General features: G+C 42.7%; 3 protein-coding genes across 4 annotated transcripts; 1 reads left to right on the top strand and 2 right to left on the bottom strand.

Annotated features, from left to right (window-relative positions):
* Positions 1-6,384: 6,384 nt before the first annotated feature.
* Positions 6,385-7,816, top strand: LOC104591875 (Rubredoxin-like superfamily protein). The gene is made up of 4 exons (XM_010250954.3): positions 6,385-6,798; positions 6,943-7,001; positions 7,336-7,453; positions 7,557-7,816. The coding sequence occupies exons 1-4, from the start codon at positions 6,554-6,556 to the stop codon at positions 7,633-7,635; spliced, it is 501 nt and encodes a 166-aa protein (XP_010249256.1). The 5' UTR covers positions 6,385-6,553; the 3' UTR covers positions 7,636-7,816.
* A 403-nt stretch (positions 7,817-8,219) lies between these two features.
* On the bottom strand, positions 8,220-13,830 carry LOC104591876 (chromophore lyase CRL, chloroplastic). Of its 2 annotated transcripts, XM_010250955.3 has the most exons (9): positions 13,025-13,830; positions 12,853-12,902; positions 12,263-12,323; positions 12,136-12,171; positions 11,276-11,326; positions 10,814-10,906; positions 8,983-9,087; positions 8,713-8,805; positions 8,220-8,613 (listed from the first exon to the last, which is right to left on the bottom strand). In XM_010250955.3, exons 1-9 carry the CDS (start codon positions 13,190-13,192, stop codon positions 8,473-8,475), a joined length of 798 nt encoding a protein of 265 aa, XP_010249257.1. In that variant the 5' UTR covers positions 13,193-13,830; the 3' UTR covers positions 8,220-8,472. The 2 variants fall into 2 exon arrangements, with proteins under 2 accessions (XP_010249257.1, XP_010249259.1); XM_010250957.3 differs by lacking the exons at positions 10,814-10,906; positions 11,276-11,326.
* A 426-nt stretch (positions 13,831-14,256) lies between these two features.
* LOC104591877 (sterol 14-demethylase-like) lies at positions 14,257-17,350 on the bottom strand. Its single transcript, XM_010250958.3, has 3 exons — positions 17,089-17,350; positions 16,235-16,716; positions 14,257-15,694 (listed from the first exon to the last, which is right to left on the bottom strand). The coding sequence occupies exons 2-3, from the start codon at positions 16,706-16,708 to the stop codon at positions 14,696-14,698; spliced, it is 1,473 nt and encodes a 490-aa protein (XP_010249260.1). The 5' UTR covers positions 16,709-16,716; positions 17,089-17,350; the 3' UTR covers positions 14,257-14,695.
* Positions 17,351-17,711: the final 361 nt, after the last annotated feature.

Genomic DNA, 17,711 nt, shown 5'->3' with positions numbered 1-17,711 from the left:
TCTGACCTCGGTATTTGCCTGATGAAGTGTGACTGGAAGTTGAGCAGAGCCTCCTTTACCTTTGCCAAGTAGGCGATCATAGTCAGCTCGCGTGCTTCGTATTCGCCCGTAACTTGGTTGACTACAAACTGGGAATCGTTGCAGATAACTATGTGTTTTGCCCTTACTCTTTGCGCTAGGTTCAGTCCGGCTATCAGTGCCTCGTACTCTGCCTCGTTGTTGGATGCCGCGAACTCAAAGCGTAATGCGTATTCCAGTTTCGTGCCACCTGGGCCGCGTAGTACTATTCCAGCCCCACTGCCCTATTGGTTCGAGGAGCCATCTACATGAAGGATCCAGGGCTCCTCATCCCAGTTCGCGTTTGTCCTAACCAGGAGAGATGCCACACTGGCTGCTACTTCACGGGGTTCAAACTCTGTTGGCTTGGGAGCTCCGTGCTCACCCGAACTGGGGATCTCGGGCTCGACCGGCCTGGAGGTCGTACTCGTTGAGTTCGATGGCCCATTTCGTCAGTCGATCGGAAACCTCGGGCTTGAGTAAGACTTGCCTCAGAGGTTTGTCATCGTTCCAGGGCGGAGTTTCCGAGCTGCTATCACCGGTGCGTATGCTAGCTTTTCTATCTGCGGGTACCTTGTCTCTGCTCCCTGCAAAATTTTACTAACATAATAGATGGGTCGTTGGACCCGATCTACTTCTTTTATTAGTACCGAACTGACCACCTCGTCGCTTGCCGAGAGGTACAGTTCCAAGACCTTGCCCTCCTCGGGTCGGGCTAAGGTTGGCACACTAGCAAGGTAGCTTTTTAGCTCGTCGAACGTGAGCTAGAAGTTTCGGGTCCACTCGAACCCTTTGCCTTTGATTGCTTTGAAGAAAGGCAGGCAGCAGTCTACTGATTTGGACATGAAGCGGCTCAGAGCGGCTATGCGGCCGTTTAGCCTTTGAACCTCTTTTACTTTTCGGGGTGGTCTCATATCTAGGATGGCCTTTATCTTGTCTGGGTTGGCCTCAATACCGCGCTGGTTGACAATGTACCCTAGGAACTTACCCGAGGTGACACCGAAGACACACTTGTTAGGGTTCAGTTTCATGCTAAATTGACGCAGAATTTGGAAGACATAATCTAAGTCTTGTATTAATTCCTGTGAAAACTGCATCTTGACGACCATGTCGTCTACATAACATTCTATTTTCGTGCCAATTAAGGGCCAAAACAGCCTATTTACAAGTCTTTGGAAGGTCGCCCCGACATTTTTTAATCCGAAGGGCATGACCTTGTAGCAGTACAGACTGAACTCGGTTATGAAGCTGGTTTTTTCCTCATCGGACTGGTCCATCCTGATTTGGTTGTAGCCCGAGTAGGCATCCAGGAAGCTTAGCAACTCATGCCCCGAGGTCGCGTCCACTAGGCGGTCAATTCTGGGGAGGGGGAAGCAATCTTTCGGGCAAGCTCGGTTCAGATCGGTGTAGTCGATGCACATGCGCTACTTGCCGTTTGCCTTTTTCACCAGCACTGGGTTGGCTACCCAGCTCGGGTAATGAACTTCCCTTATGAAGTCTGCTGCGAGGAGCTTTTCGACCTCTTCGTCGACCGCCCTCCGGCGCTCTGGGGCTAAGTTGCGTTTCTTCTGTCTAACGGGTCTGACTACAGGGTCAGTATTAAGTTTGTGAGTTATAAGGTTGGGGTCAATACTGGGCATGTCAGCCGCGGACGAGGCAAAAATATCTAAATTTTGAAGTAAAAAACTCACCAGTTCGGTTCGTAGTGGTTCCTCGACGGAAGCACCGATCTGTAGCGTGTGAGCCGGGTCTGTAGCTGAAGTCGGGATTGCGACCGTTTCCTCTGTGGGCAAAGCTCGTTCCTCGCCTTGCTCCGTAGGCCGCTCCAGTTCAAGGTCGTCGGCCGCCTTGGTTTTTCCCTTCAGGGCGGCAACATAACACTTGCGGGACTCAAGCTGGTCGCCCCGCGCTACCCCCACGCCGAAGTCTGTAGGGAACTTCATTGCCAAATAGTATGTGGAGACCACTGCCCGCAGGATATGCGTAATTGGCCGCCCTATTATGGCATTGTATGGGGAGGGGGTCGCGACCACCAGGATATCGTGGTTGAGTCTGACCGCACAAGGCCATGTGCCGACTTCCACAGGTACTGTTATTTTTCCGAGGGGCCTGACTTCCTCTCCGCTGAAGCCCACCAGAGGAGTGTTCGCGGGCTTCAACTCGCTCTTCTACAACTGTAGCTGGTCAAATGCTGATTTGAAGAGGATGTCCGCCGAGCTACCCGGATCCACGAGTATGCGCCTGACCTCGAAGTCGCTAATCCTCAGTTTTATGACAAGCGCGTCATCGTGGGGGTAGTGGACCCCTCGCGCATCGTCTTCCGTGAAGAAGATCGATTCTTCAGTCTTCGATCTCTTTGGAGGGTTCTGTTCCTCTCGGGCTGCTTCACAAATTGACATCCGGGCCGCTGCCGAAGTACACCCTGCTACCACCGAACCTCCCACTATTACATGGATGGTTCCCCGAACTGGCCTCTCTTCCGGAGGCTATCGCTGCAACGGTTCGGTTGGCCTGCTGCTGGATTCGGGGGCATCCTTTTCGTGCTCCCTTTGCCGACCTGCCTTATTGTTATTATTATTATCATGCTGTACAAAATTCCTCAAGTATCCGCGACGGATGAGTCCCTCTATCTCGTCCCGGAGATTATTACACTGTTCGGTACTATGACCGTGGTCCCTATGGAAACTACAGTACAAATTTTTATTTCTCTCGTTCGGATTCCCCTTTAGGCGAGGTGGCCACTTTACGTATGGGGCGTCTTTGATCGTCATCAAGATCTCGGTCCGCCTTGTGTTTAACGGTGTGTAATCCGTCCGAACTGCTAAGGGAGCTCGGAACGGCTGGTTCGGCTTCGGCTCCCGGGCCGGGTTTTTTCTATCGACTGGGTTGGAGGGCTCGCCTTCCCTCTTTCTTTTTTCGTTCCCACTTTCGGTCTGTTGGTTGATTTCTTCCTCTGTTCTCATGAACTTATCCGCGAGCTTGAGGAATTCGGCCACGGTTGCGGGCTGGTTAGCTACCATGTGCCATTTGAACTCCTTATGTGTTACTCCTCTCTTGGCCGCCGCGAGCTGCACCGCGGGGTCTAATCGCGGTATCTGCAAGCACGCTTCATTGAACCGCTTGATGTAGCCTCGGATGGATTCTCCTTCTCTCTGGACTACTTCGAAGATGCTTTCCTCGGTTCTGGGGCACCGCTTGCTGGTGACAAAGTGTGCGGTGAAGACCTGCACGAACTGGGCCCAACATCTTATCGACCTGGGGGCCAGGTTCCTGTACCAAGTGCGGGCTACCCCCCTAAAGGTGGTGGTGAAGGCCATGCACATGCACGATTCACTGACCCTGACAAGGTGCATTTGGGATTGGAAAGCATCAATGTGGTCGTTGGGGTCAAAGGACCCATCATACTTGTCCAAAGGTGGGAGCTTGAAATCTCTGGGCATGGGGACTGTGAGGAGTTCTGATGCGAGGGGGGAAGGAACTGAGAGAATTGGGGCAGCTTTTACCCTGTCCGAGCTCGTCTCTTCTTTACCTCTGAGCTCGGGCAGCACACGGTGGCAGTTCGAAAACTTCGCCGGCGCCTTCGTTGCTGAGTGGGCCTGGTGCTGGCGCTGCTGGCCTCTGTGTTGCCGAGCTCGATGGGCCCGAATTGTTGGTAGTCTTCTGCCAGGACGCTAAACCGATTCTCTGTCAGTGGGAGCTCAGACTTGGAGTGTCGAGATATTGACTTGGCGGGCGAGGTGCCCGACCCGCTGGCGAGCTGCGAGGCGGGGGTGATCTTTCTTTGCCCTCGGCCCGGGGATGAGGCCTGGCTCTTGTGGGGGTTCTGAGGTTGGGAGGCCTCTCCTCGGTGATGGCGTCCACCCTGAGGGGAGGATTTAACTGGCTTTGGAGCAGGGTGCCGAGGTGGAAGCAGTGGTTGGTTCAGAGGCAGTTGGGGGAATTGCTGCTGATAGTGATACTGGGAGATGTGGTGCAGTACTTGGTGCTGCTGGAGCTGATGTTGCTGGAATTGTTGCATTTGGGCTTGCATTGCCCGCATGCATTGCATCAGGTCGTCCAACTGGTTCTGGCTTGTTGCCAGGGGGACAACAGTTGGTTCAGTAAATGTTGTTTTGATAGGGAGAGGAAAGGGGATGCTCTTGGCAGGAAGGTTTACGGGCGCCACTGCTTGTGGCGCATTCGAGTTGGGAATCCCATCCACCGGAAGGGGGATGGTGAACTGTCCGATGCACACCACGGGGACTTGAAGTTGTTCCCCGGTGGTGTTCATCTCCGTGCCACGTCCGACATTGCTGGAAGAAGCCATGAGTGTTGGGGTTTTTGGAGAAGAGAGGTTATGAGAGTTTTAGAGAGAGGCTTTTAGAAGCGTTCCCACAGACGACGCCAATTGATGGTGCGCAATCCGGCCGATCCTAGCTGTCAACGACCTTGCCTCTGATTGGAGCAACAGGGGGGCTTGAAACGAAGAAAGTGGGGAATCTCCGGGGAGGAACCCGACGAGATCACTCCGAAGCTCAAGTTAGTATTCTCTCAAAGGCAAGATAAAACCAGATGGCGCAAAGTTCACGTACCTTCCTCGGGGGGTAGAGAGCCTTTTTATAACCACCTCGCGCACTCACTCCGAGGCCTCTGTCAGGTCGGGTATGATTACTTCTGTGTTTCTGCCAGTTCGGGTGTCATCACCTTTGCTGGGACAGAACCGCCACTGCTCCTTGTCGGAGCCGTCTCTGTAACTGGAGATGGCGGTGGCAGGTGGCCGTTGGAATGCGGCTGTCAAGCATCAGATCCCAAGTCAGTCAGGTGCGCCGCCCCTGGATACGGACTCCTTCGGTGTCAGGTACGGTTTGTTCAGTTCGATGTCCCGGGGACGAAGTGCTGGAGTGGTGTGCGAGGTGAAGTCTTGAGTTCGGACAGTGGTGTGGCCTGGCCTGCCGTGGGGCAGGCTAGTTCGGGTTGTTGCCCTTTGTGTTTGTAAGGCTTGGGGCCTAAGGGAGAGCTCGGGCTCCTTACTAGGAGTTCGGGCTCCTTGCGGGGAGTTCGGACCACTGGTTCCTCCTCTCGGAGCTCGCGCCTTGGCGAGCTGTTGTGCCGAACTGTTGCCTTTGCCACGTGTTGAGTGGTTACGAGGTCGGGCCAAATCTTCCTTCATCAGTACCCATACTTTTAAAACTTTCCAATCCATTAATTGCCATTAACCAGCTTGTTAACCAACCGTTAATTGGTATTTGAAAGTATATAAATGCCCTTCGAGTTTTATTTAATTTTCTTTATCAATCGTCCAAATATTGACAAAAAATGAACATTTCCAAATCCTTGCCTCTTCTATTCAAGAAAGTTGGGTCACGTCTCAATGGACATTCTGGTGACCCCAACTTTCTTGAATAGAGAAGGTAAGGATTTTGGATTGTTCATTTTCTGTCAACGTTTGGATGATTGGCAAAGAAAATTAGATGACACTTGAAGGGCATTTATGTCTTTTCAAATGTCACTTATTGGTTGATTAACGGGTTGGTTAACTGTAGGTAATGGATTGACACATTTTTTTTTTTGAAATTTTGGGTATTGAATTATCGTGTTTTAAAATTTGAGACTAAAGTGGCAATAAGCCCAAAGTATAACTTGATTAGGAATTTTTTCTTATCAAAAACTCACCATCACTTTTTTGCATTTTTCTTACACTCACCATAACTTTTCAAAACCTCTAGAGAACTCTCTATCAATGAGTTTATTGTTTAAAATTACTCTTACACCACTAAATTACTTATATATATGGATTGTATTAAGCCTAGATCAGGTTTGAAGTATTAGGCCTAGGTAGGGGTGAGCATTCGTAATCAAACTAAAAAAAATAAAAATTGAACTGAGACTGAATTATAGAAAAACAAAAATTTTTGATTAAAACCAAATTTTAATAATATATACTCTAGTGTATATATATATATATATATATATATTATAACATATAATGTATATTATATATTATGTAATCAAATTTTATTTTATTATATATGTATTATATTATATCTTACATATAATAACAAAAAAATTTGATTAATTCAATTAACCGAATTTCTAATTCTAAAAATCAAAACCAAAAACCGAATTAATTGAACCAATTTAATAAAAAACAAAAAAAAATTAAATAAAAAATTTTGATTCAGTTTTTCGGTTTTAACCGAATAGTGATATAGGCCCGACTCTAAAATTTTCAGGGCCTGAAAAGGTAAAATTTTTTTTTAAAATAGAATTGGGTTCAGGCCCCAAATTACCCCAGCCCACCCTTGCCCACTGCCAGATTGTCTACAAGATAAGAAAGCATAGAAAAAGAGAAAAAAGGGCAGCGGTTGGGGAAGTGGCTTGTGTGGGGAGTAGGAAAGCCACGCTTTCCTTCCTACACAATCTTATTTTGCTCCTCTCCTCATCTCTAATTCTCTCTCCTCGTTTTCGGCTGGTCGCAGCAACTAGCAAGTAGATAGCGTGAGGAACAACGAGAGAAATGGCCCTTCAAGCATCTGCAAGACTTAAGACCGTCGCAGCCTCACCTTCATCTTCTCCCTTATCACCTTCTGCCCATGTCGGCTTACGACGACCATCCCATCGCTTTGCCCTCAAATCATCATTCTTCTCTCCCTCCCTTCACCTCTTGTTTTCTCCTCCTCAACAACCTCTCTCCTCTGCTGCTGCCCCAAGATTCTCTATGCGTGTTGCTTCAAAGCAAGCCTACATTTGTCGCGACTGCGGGTTCGGTCTCCTCTTCCTTTTCTGCATTTGCTCGTCTTCTTCCTTTTTTTTTTTTTTTTTTTTTTTTTTTTTTTTTCTGTAAATGGTTTGATTTGATGAATTTTTCATTTGTCTTCGCTTCGCCCTGGGGTTGCGCTTGCGCAGGTATATCTACAACGATAGAACACCTTTTGAGAAGCTACCCGATAAGTATTTCTGCCCTGGTAAGTTTCAATTCTTCTTTTTCTGCTTTTATGTCTGCATCTTCTCAAAATGCTGCTGATTTTTCTTTTCTCTTGAATTTCATCATATTGCTTACTTCTGCCACTCTCCCTGTAGCCTATAGATCGAAGCAATTCTTCTCTCTTCTCTTCAATTTCTGTTGATGCACTTCCTTAGCTTTTCTCCCCCGAAAAAACTTGTTCAAACTAAATTTGCGGATTTGTTTAAATGTTTATGGATCCTCGATTTCCATGAAGTTAAAAATAAATTCTAGGAGCAGGGATTACAGCAGTATTGAAGCCCCAATTTGACAATTACTCTAAATTGTTATTGCAGTTTGCGGTGCTCCAAAGCGAAGATTCAGGACTTACGAGCCTGCGGTAACCAAGAATGCTAACGACACAGATGTCCGCAAGGCCCGGAAAGCACAGATCCAGAGTGACGAAGCAATTGGGTTAGTGTGGTTTCTCTACTTGTCTCTCTCTCTCTCTCTGCAGTTGATAGTAATCATATACATACACATTCTGCTTCTTACTTGATCGTTCCTCACTGTGCAGACGAGCTTTGCCTATTGCAATTGTGGTTGGGATTGCAGCTTTGGCTGGTTTATATTTTTACCTCAACAATGCCTTCTAGGTGCAACTCCAGCAGCATACCACAAAGAAAAGATGCATGACTTCACTTCCACCCCTCTGTCACTGTCATCTCCTCTTCCCTCTTATGTGATTAGTGCTTTGTTTGTTATCGTCTTCCATGTAGAATATCTATTGGAATTTCAAAATGTGCTGTTAATTTATCTCAATTTAATTTTGCGCAATGTGATGATGAGTGAACCATCAACTGTAGAAGAAATTGAAGATTCCATTTCATACCATACCGCTGTAGTCATGTACTCATGTAGAGTGAATGAAACACATCATAGACAAGTATGCCTCTAAATGCCTAAATCGTTGACAAGCAACCAATTGAAGGAAGATTTGCAGTCTATTAGCTTTCCACGAGTCTCTTTAACATGAGATGCAGGAGCATGGTTCAAAAGGTCGATAATTGTAAGTTTTTAGAGGGCATCTCTCTCTCTCTCTGTTCGGTCAGTATTTCATTGAACTTTGTGAGGGTGCAATTTAATTAAACCCATCATTCAACCAGGACTAGGAGGAACTCGAACCAGTTCAAGTGAAAATAAACCAGTCAACAAAATTGCTGAAAATAACGCAGAGAACTACCACCAGCAACAAAGCTTTCTCATCTGAATGGAAATGAAATCTAGGCTACCAACCCACAAAATGCTATCAAAATGGGATTTACAAGTGGCCATGCAACCCTCAACTTATGCTGAGGTTGCCCTTTGCAATATTACATCTTCGGATATGGAATGCTATCACATAGAAAGATGTGGGTAACTCACAAACATAATTGGAAAATTTAATAACAGGAGCTGAAATTTACATTGTGCATATATTTTTCTGTACGTAATCAATCCTGTAGGACAAATGAACCATCTATCCTTTTCTCTGTAGATAATGGCGGAGGGAAATTTAGAGGAGAAAACATTTCATTGAAACTTGAGCTAGGTGCAGGTTTGAACTCATATGGACCTTCCTTTACTCCCCAAGCCTGTTTAACAGTAACGAGGGGAAAAGCAATGAAACAAAACTATTGCCATTAATTATTCTACGAGAGACTTTTAAAAAGTATAATGCAGCTAAATCTTACTTGATTTCCGTCATCGTCATAACCTCTGTCCCAAGTGTGTACTTCGTTGTTCTTTAGGACTGCAAGTTCAGAAGTACAGTTCGTTGCATCATTCTGGAAAACAAAAATATCATTAGGCAAAGATGGATGAGATTATCAGAATCTCAGTTTCAAACTTTTTAGTTCAATTTCCAACTCCAATTTTATATTAGCTTTTGGTAGAAGACATGGACTTTCTCAAAAAACTGGGGGAGGGGGTATAAGAAACAAAGACAAGGAAATAGCAAAGACCCATGAATTAGGGAAGCCGCCTGGTGGGGTTGTTCCTTCATATAAGCACCGCTTTCCACGTTCACAACGCTTGAGATGAATAGTTGTTAAATGTTCTCCAATGTCCTACAGAATGCACCAAATAAAACTCATACAGAACTCTATCTCAAGGTAATTTCTAAAGAATGAAATAAGAAGGGGTTGGAATATTGCATAAGCTAAGCCACAAATTCTGATTTGAATTCTCACTTGCAATGTTACACGAGTTATAACAAAGTAAACATCTGATAATATGAATAAGGCCCTATGAGAACCAGAGTTCAATGCAAAAAAGCAGAGAATAACATAAAGGTGGGACACAAGCAGAACCTGGAGGAAGTACAAGACAAGTGCGATGGTCACCACACTTAACACACAAATAAGCACTATCAACTAAGCTGAATAGTTTCTTGAATGTTGGGCTTAATCTTTCCTTTAAAAGTAAATGAATAAAAGACAAATTACATGAAAGTTATCTGGTTCATTGATTCATTGTGTCTTAACCTTTCCATCTGGTTAAAATTTAACTTTCTTTCCAGTGAAATAAGAGGATATCAACTTAAATTTCATGACTAGATAACCGCCTTGTTTATTTATAAGCATGAGTTAAACCTGCCAGTGGGTCTCTGTAGATGCATCATGTGAACAGGAAAATTGTAAACTGTGCAAATGTGTTAATGGATAACAATTGGATAAAGAGGAAAAGATACCCAAGTAAATACACCCCACCCCCCAAAAAAGAGGAACAAGAGGGAAAATATGCCTGAAAAATCTTACTCCCAGTCATACCAATGATGAAATAGAAATTTAAGAATGACCTAAGCAATAAGAATCTTAAAATAGGAATTCGAGGAATTGTAGCCTAGGAAGGAATATAAACTATAATAATAGGACAAAAAATCTTAACATCTTTACTTTCCGGTAATAACATGTGGGAATCCTGAGTTCCTCACAATAAAAATTAAAAGAAAAAACTGCCAATGAAAATGAATGTCAGGTTGTTATATATGATCACACTGCTAAATAAAACAACAATACTAAAAGAAGACCCAAAGCATGGTGATATATTATTATATATATTAAATAACATCTACAAAATCAAAGACAGAAAAAATATGCCTGACATGGCAAATCAAGGTGGTTACAGTGCAAGTTTGTCAACAAAAATTTAAAACATTTTGCTAACATATCAAGACTTAATTTCTGCAACTCTTGATTCTTGAAGCAATGCATCAAATTTCACGGACCCAGAGACTCATTGGGTTGGTACAGAAGACAAATAAGTAATTGAAGAAAACAGCAGGCCTCCTAATCTCCTTAAACCTTAAACCTCAATCAGGGTAACCTTAAACCAATTGTCATCTAAATCCTTCAAGTATTGTGTTTTTTTTTTGATAAGCGTCAGAAATAAATTTCATTAATGAAAAGAGAAAACCGCCCATCTTGAAAAAGCGGTTGGGCCAAGTACAACACATCCTCTACATCCCAAAAAATACAGCAGATATAACCAAAGAAAAGATAGGAGGAAAACTTGTAAGTTACAACCTAGGGCTGGGCAACCTCAGTCCAAACAATCCTTCAAGTATTGTTAGTAGCACAGCAATTCAAGTGTCTAAGTGGCATTGGTTGACCTTCTATATGACCATGATAAATTGTCATTCAAGCTTTACCAATTGGAATACAACAGTTTATTAAAATTTGTTCCCATGTTAAAAAGATGTTATAGTCAACTTCAATTCCTGAAAGGTATCCTTCACAAATACAAGACAACTAACTTATAGAAATCAAGGGTTGAAGGTGATCACAATCTTACCCCAATAACTTCTTCTGGAAGTGGGCGCTGGTCTTTTGGACGATCACAAAAGTTTTTGTACTCCTCTGCATCTCTAATGGCATATGAACTTAGCTGTCCATGTAAAATAGGTTGGAAAAACTTAATGCCACTTGACTTTGTGAACAAGCTAATGTAAACTAACTTGACAAGAAGATTAGGAGAACTCTCACCCTTCTTCCAATATTATTAGATCTCCAAACATGGAAATTCACAAAAATGTGTAACAATTGCAAAAAGAACAAAGTAGTTTATTGATGATGACACCTAAAATTGGATTCCAAATTTTGAGCTCAAACTGACAAGAGGCGCAATGGAGAGTGGGTAGGTGGTTCCCACCCAAAGGCAAGCTAGCTGGGAGGTTACAATAGAAGAAAAAGCAGTGCAACCCTATAGAACTGTGTTTCTCTTGGAAGTAAACTATGAAACAGAATTGAATCCCACCTCTACATCACATTTCATCTCTTTTGGACAAGGTTTGACCATATAAAATCTCTGCAAGGTGTAACCAGGAAATTGTTAGAATTTTTCCTGTATAATGAAAGAGCAGAACTGGAAACAAGGAGTAGCATTCTGGTAACTACTGATCAAAAGCCAGTAATACCAGTAAAACTAAAGTGAGATAAGCATAAATCTTACTCTCCTACATTACAATTTATTTTTGTTTTTGAAGATAAAATAAAATTCATTAAAAAGAAAGAGGGTAGATTACATAAAAATTTATATACATTACAATTTATACTTAATGAGACATACAGAATGTATCTTTGGTTTCCCCTGCTGACAAAATTGCTATTAGAGAAAATAAAATATTTTTTTTAAATGGATGCAATATAAACATGCATGGGCACCCAAAGCTTCATGAACATACAAGTCAGGGGGATAGCTTAGATATAACTCAATTCAACTCTAAAACATCATATCCCAACTGTATGAGGTCAGCAACATACATCCTACTTTGTTGTTCTACTCCATCTGGGTCCTTATCCATGGTTGAATTTCAAGTCCTCAAATCATTTTCACTGCCTTAATTCTTATTAAGACCCTTCAATTTGCATCATATTACTTCTTAGCAGTGCTATGGTTAGTCTTAAGTCTACATGGCCAAACCATATTAATCTACTTTCCCTCATTTTATCACCTAGCAGGGATACAACACTTATTTCTAATCATAGACCTTCTAGTTTTGTTACTCGTCTATCTTATTAGCTCGGAGGAGATAATACACACACATATAATGTCCTATAGAATGAAAGAATGAAAGGATACAAAACATGTTTCATAGAATATGAGAATTTGTTTACCTGTCGGAAGGGCTTCTGAGGAGTTCTCCAAAATGCCTGCCATCAGAAGGAGATACCTCAAAATGTTATTCTTTCTAAAAGCATTGAAGTTATAAGTGGCAATGGATGGATAACAACTTATACTAACTTGTTCAAAATATAGGACCCTTGAACTATCCACTATCTCTGCTGCTGGGCATGTAAGCATTCTGCAGGGTAAAACTTAGGGTTATAAAAGATGGACCAATTTGGCTAAACGGGCAGAAATTTACTGTAGGAGATTCACCCCCAGAAACAACTGCTGGAGCTTCTTCAATCCCAAGATGTGTAATATCCAAATATGAAAACTATGTATTGATCTTCATCCTTTTAGTGTTGAATGCAATCAAGATTAGGTCACCATTAGCGGTACTATAACTAATAATTAAGAAATCTTAATTAAAAAAAACCAGCTGGCAGGTGGTCAAACCCACTGGCGTTGGTTTTCGTAAGTAGGGGGCTAGGAGCAGAGTTCACAAATAAAACTCTAATTTCAATAGCAGCAGTCCACCAGTTCTCATTCCAACAGAAAACTCAGACATGCCATTTTGCAAAGCAAAAATGAATCCAGAAGCAACAATCCAATAAAAACGAATGACACTAGTAATTCGGTTGAAGTTTCTAATAATTAATTCAGAAACTAAATGAAACGCCAAATCTATAATCCAATTAAGAGATATAAAATGGAACCGACGGTACCTCAAATTGAAGTAATTATCCGGGTCTCTAGAAGCTTGCTCCCGCGAGAACTACAAGTAGAAACCCCGGATAAGAAGTATAAGAATGAAGAGAAAAATTAAATTGCTGAAAAGTGAAAACAAACAAAAAAAGATAAAATAAGATGAAGCAAAATCTAGGTAAGGAGAGTTACCTTCTCACCGCTGAGGGATTCGGCGACAATTCGAGCATGATCCCATCTGGTGGTGGACTTGGTGAGTCTCTTAAGCAGAAACGCCCCTCCAATCAAAACCAGCGTTTTAATTACCAGACCCCGGGCTCGGCTCCAGCCGTTCGAATCGGAGTCCGTGCCCATGGTCATCGAAACCCACTAACAATACAAAATAGTGCAACACCAGCAAGACTGAGAGCAACTCGAAACGATCTTCATTCGAACATAATACAATCCTCTTTAATTTTCGCTTTCTCACTTGAGTAATGAAAGTGAGGGAGATAACCAAAAACTTGCGAGAATTCTAACAGAACATTTGGAGTCGGTATATAAGAAGAGGGGAAAAAGAAAAAGAAGAGAGGGTTTTCTATTTTATTGAGAGGTTTTGGTCAACAGAAAGGGGAGGGGGGAGAAAAAGAGATTTGGAAGAAAACTATGGTTGGTTGAGGTCCAACTCCATCTCCATTCGAGGTTTCTCCACCCTACTAGAGTGTCTTTCTTTCGATTTGGAACTTGGAAGACTTGTTGTCGTATCACCTATGGCTTCTAACTTCTCTCCTAATCGGAGGCTGCTGCTTCCGAGTCCGAGTTCCGACTTCCGTTCATTAATTCATCTGGGTTTATTGCTGCAGCCTGCGAGTTCGGATTAGCGTTATACGTGGCGTTTATCGGCAACATGCGCCGCGTAAGTCATACTGTTTTCCGCTTCTTCGTTCTCTCATAGTCTCCTAATTTCGTTTTTTTTCCTCGTTAGCCAAAAAAAATTTTTCTTTTTTTTTTCTCGTTTGTTATCGTCTTTCGCTTTCAGCTTTAGAATTTTTGTGGTCGAGACGAAAAGTGCGATTTTTTAATAATAATAATAATAATATTATTATTTTCTTTATGAGCTTTCCCTCGAAAATTCCAAACGCATAGTTTAAGAAATTTGCCCTTTCCCAACCCCATAATCCCCACTGGCAGCGGCACTCGCCAGCGGCATTTGATCCCATGTCTCCGCTACAAACAGCTAAAAAACCTACCAAAAAAAAAAAAGGCAATAACCCACACACATGAGATATGTTCACTTTGTTTCTTTCATTAAGGAGAGTGCAAATGGTCTACTCACTGAGCTGGTCATAAGAAATCTATCTTTCCACTTTTTGTTATACAATATTAATTAATTAGTTGAAGAGGCCATCTTTGATCTGAACCAACAAATTCAAGGAACTTGAAAATGGATTCAAAATACAGCCTACTCCCTGCACTTTATTTATCAAATGCACCACCACCTTTCTTCTGCATAAATCAACATTATCAAATGAAATTCATTCCCAATGTTGCATAATGCTGATGTGGGAAGCCACTACAACCCATTGGCAATTTGGCATTTGGCAAGCACCTACCTTTCTTTCCCAAACACCTCTCCACATTCTCCTTCAACTTTGAAAACACACACACATACAGTCATACAGACGTCTCTCGTCTTCCTGATAACAAGATCAAAGCTCTTCTACATAAATACTACAGCCCATGGGAGTAAAGGGTTTTAAGATGGCAACATGAAATTAATTACCAGAAGCCAGTCGCCAGAGTAAAACACACCTTTGCAAACTAAGCAAATGAAAAAAAAAAACACAAACGTTGGCAAATCATCCTAATTCTGAACATCCAAAATTATTCAACAGAAAGCCGTCGTCGCTTGTATCGCACCATCACCTTCCCCTTCACACCCACCACCATGGCATTCCAATCAATATCCGGAAAAGGTGACACCAACTCCAGCTCAAAATTCCTTAGCAAATGGCTCCAAATTGCCTTTATCTGCAGATACGCAAATGGCTCCCCAAGACAACCATGTCTACCACCACCAAACGAGATGTACGAGAATGCTCCAGCTACCTTGTCCTCTTCCCTCCCAGCTGCAAACCTGTCCGGGTCATACCTGTCTGGGTCCTTGTAGACGTGTGGCAGCCGGTTGGCAAAGGCTGGCGATGTAGCAACTATGTGACCTTTTGGGATGTCGTACTGTTTCCTTTCTCTGGTTGTCACGCTGAACTCAGAATGGGAGCTACGTAGCAGCATTATCAAAGGAGGATGGAGCCTCAGTGCTTCCTTGATGCACCGATAAAGCACGTCCATCTCAGACAGGATATCGTGATCAATGTTGTCACCGTGCTGTTTCATCAGGCTTTTTTGCTCATCCAACACGGCTGAGAGGTACTTTTGGTGAGTAAGCAGGTAGGCGCCAGTCCAGGTGGAAGTAATGGAGCTGGTGTGTTGTCCGGCGAATAGGGCAGCAATGAGCAGGCCAGTGATCTCTCCGTCGGTAGTTGGCCGGCCGTCTTTGTACTTTGAGTCGATGAAGCACTGCAGCATGTCATTCTCAGATTTGTCAGCACGTTTACGGGAAACTATAATGTTGGCAAAGATATCCGCCAGCTTCTTGCGGGCTTGGTCACGGCGACGGTGGGCTGGGATGGGGAGGTATGGGAAGATGACACTGATAGGTTGCATTCCATTATCAAGATCGTGAAAGAGAGAAGACACATCTGCAAATAATTGATCACGAACTTCCCTACCCAAAAGGCACCTGCTTGCTGTCAAGATGATTAAATGCTCAAGTTCGTACTTTAGGTCAACTTCACCACTCTCACCCCACTTTGAGAAGAAGTCCTGTGAAATTCCAGATTAAAGACAGGATCAGAACCAGGCTAATCTGAATATCTGAGATAAATAGAAGTTTTTGTAACGTAATTTGAACAGTACCCAGCAGAAAAAAATGAGTGGAGGAAGTATTATTTTATACATACATCAAACATTTAAGAATCAAATGTTAATTGGAAGTCGGTATTGGTAATAAAGTTATTGAAGAATGAAGAGTAATGGCGCCAATTACTTATTACCAACAGAAGGAAGGAAACCAAAAAGAATGAAGAGTAAAGCTAGCTCTCCTGCTTAAAGCCTTAAATATATGGAACATAAATGCGTGATTGAGACTTGAGAGGGAGGGAGAAAACGAAGAAAAACGCTTGATGCTTAGTCAATATTCAAAAAGGATTCCCAAATCCCAATTAGCTCGAACATCCAGAGAGACGGAGAGAAACAGCAAAACCCATCCATCTGCTTTGAAGCTAGCTAATTGATAAGCAGCCACTAGGTCTAAAAAGACAACAGAAGAGAAAAAAAGGATGGAAATTGGAGAGTGTTAGTTACCTCAGCTTCCACAACCATCTGATCCACATAGCCCTTCAATTTATTCACCCTTAGAGCCTCAGTGAAGAAGCGGAACTGCTCCTGCCGCACAGAATAGTCGACATCGAACACAACTCCGGGGCCAAAAGTTGGGACGTTAAACCGATAGACCTCTTGCTGGCTAAGATCAGATTCGGAGGCCTTGAAGAAATGGGCAGACACCTCAGGTCCAACGAAGAAAGTTATCTTCTTGTTCAATATATTGAGGGTGAATACACTACCGAGCTTGGGGTACTCTTCCCTAAGCATGACAACAGGGCCTTTGAGGAAGCGAATCAAGCCACCGAGCACCGGCCATGTTTTTATGGTAGGGGGGAGACGTTTTCTGGATTTAGGCATCAGAAACGCAGAGAGGAATTTCGCAACAACCATGGTTGCGACAATGAGGAGGCCGACACTCAGGAACTTGTTTTCCTTCAAATCCATCGCTGACATTTTGAAACCTGGAATACAAATTAAGGCATTTAGATATAAACAAGAAACAAAATTACTACTAATTCACATTCACACGATCGATCTAGAAATGGAAGCGATTGGAACTTTTTTCCTTTTGTTTTTTTGAAGAAAAGAAAGAAATAAAGGAGGATGGCTTTATTCAACTCCAAACCCTAGTACAGTTGTATAGGTAGAGGAGCAGCTCAGATCTAAAAGGCTTGTAGTTGCGAAAGCAGTAAAAGGAAGAAAAAGAAAAGCAGAAGACGAGATTCTTCTCGGGAAAAAGAGAGTCTTAATGCAATATAGCTATCGCACATAAGAAGATAGAAATTCTTTGGAGCCCTAGAAAAGATCAGTGAGGAGTAAATTGAAACCTGTACCTGTATCGCTAGTTAAAACCCTCCGAACAGGCAACAGCGATCGGGAATCGGGATCTCCAAATGGTCTCCCCTTTCTGCAAGAGACTGAGGGAGAGAGAGAGAACAGATAGAGAGTGAACAACTGAACACTACTCCTAAAAGTACTACTGGTCTACTACTACAACTTTTGCTTTGGAGAATGCACAAGATGTTTATCTATTTGTTAATGGGTGGGAAGGCGCTTTGTGTGATTGCGGGTGTTACTGTTGGATTTATTTAATATAATATAATATAATCAAGCGAAATGATTTTATACTGATAACTTATACAGTTATACCTTGGTTATAGTTATACAGTAATACACAATTTGGAATTGGGAGGGAGTAAGCGATACAAGGGATGTGGCCAAAACAGGAAATTCAATTGGGAATATAGTGTGTGGGGGATATTGTACAAATGAGATAATAATAATTGGTGGAAATTAAATGGTACTTAATTTCTTATATGGGTTATATTGTTTAAAACTCATCTTAACTTTTTAGCAATTTTTTTTTTAAGTTCTCTATAACTTTTTAAAAATATTCATGAAATTCATGTCCATAGATTAAGGACCTGTTCCTTTGCTATGAAGTCTAGAATCTGAA

The sequence above is a fragment of the Nelumbo nucifera genome, chromosome 4, assembly GCF_055504915.1.
Source record: "Nelumbo nucifera cultivar China Antique chromosome 4, China Antique-T2T, whole genome shotgun sequence".
Lineage (NCBI taxonomy): Eukaryota > Viridiplantae > Streptophyta > Magnoliopsida > Proteales > Nelumbonaceae > Nelumbo > Nelumbo nucifera.
Note: the sequence above shows the minus strand (reverse complement) of the source record. Positions and strands in the feature narration are given on the sequence as shown.

Coding starts and splice junctions, on each gene's coding strand:
- LOC104591875 (XM_010250954.3), top strand. CDS start 6,554: ATGGCCCTTCAAGCATCTGCAAGACTTAAGACCGTCGCAGCCTCACCT. Junction 6,799..6,942: donor TACATTTGTCGCGACTGCGG/GTTCGGTCTCCT, acceptor GCGCTTGCGCAG/GTATATCTACAACGATAGAA. Junction 7,002..7,335: donor CGATAAGTATTTCTGCCCTG/GTAAGTTTCAAT, acceptor TTGTTATTGCAG/TTTGCGGTGCTCCAAAGCGA.
- LOC104591876 (XM_010250955.3), bottom strand. CDS start 13,192: ATGACCATGGGCACGGACTCCGATTCGAACGGCTGGAGCCGAGCCCGG. Junction 12,172..12,262: donor GGGTCCTATATTTTGAACAA/GTTAGTATAAGT, acceptor TTCTGATGGCAG/GCATTTTGGAGAACTCCTCA. Junction 8,614..8,712: donor ATGACGATGACGGAAATCAA/GTAAGATTTAGC, acceptor ACTGTTAAACAG/GCTTGGGGAGTAAAGGAAGG.
- LOC104591877 (XM_010250958.3), bottom strand. CDS start 16,708: ATGTCAGCGATGGATTTGAAGGAAAACAAGTTCCTGAGTGTCGGCCTC. Junction 15,695..16,234: donor AGATGGTTGTGGAAGCTGAG/GTAACTAACACT, acceptor GGAATTTCACAG/GACTTCTTCTCAAAGTGGGG.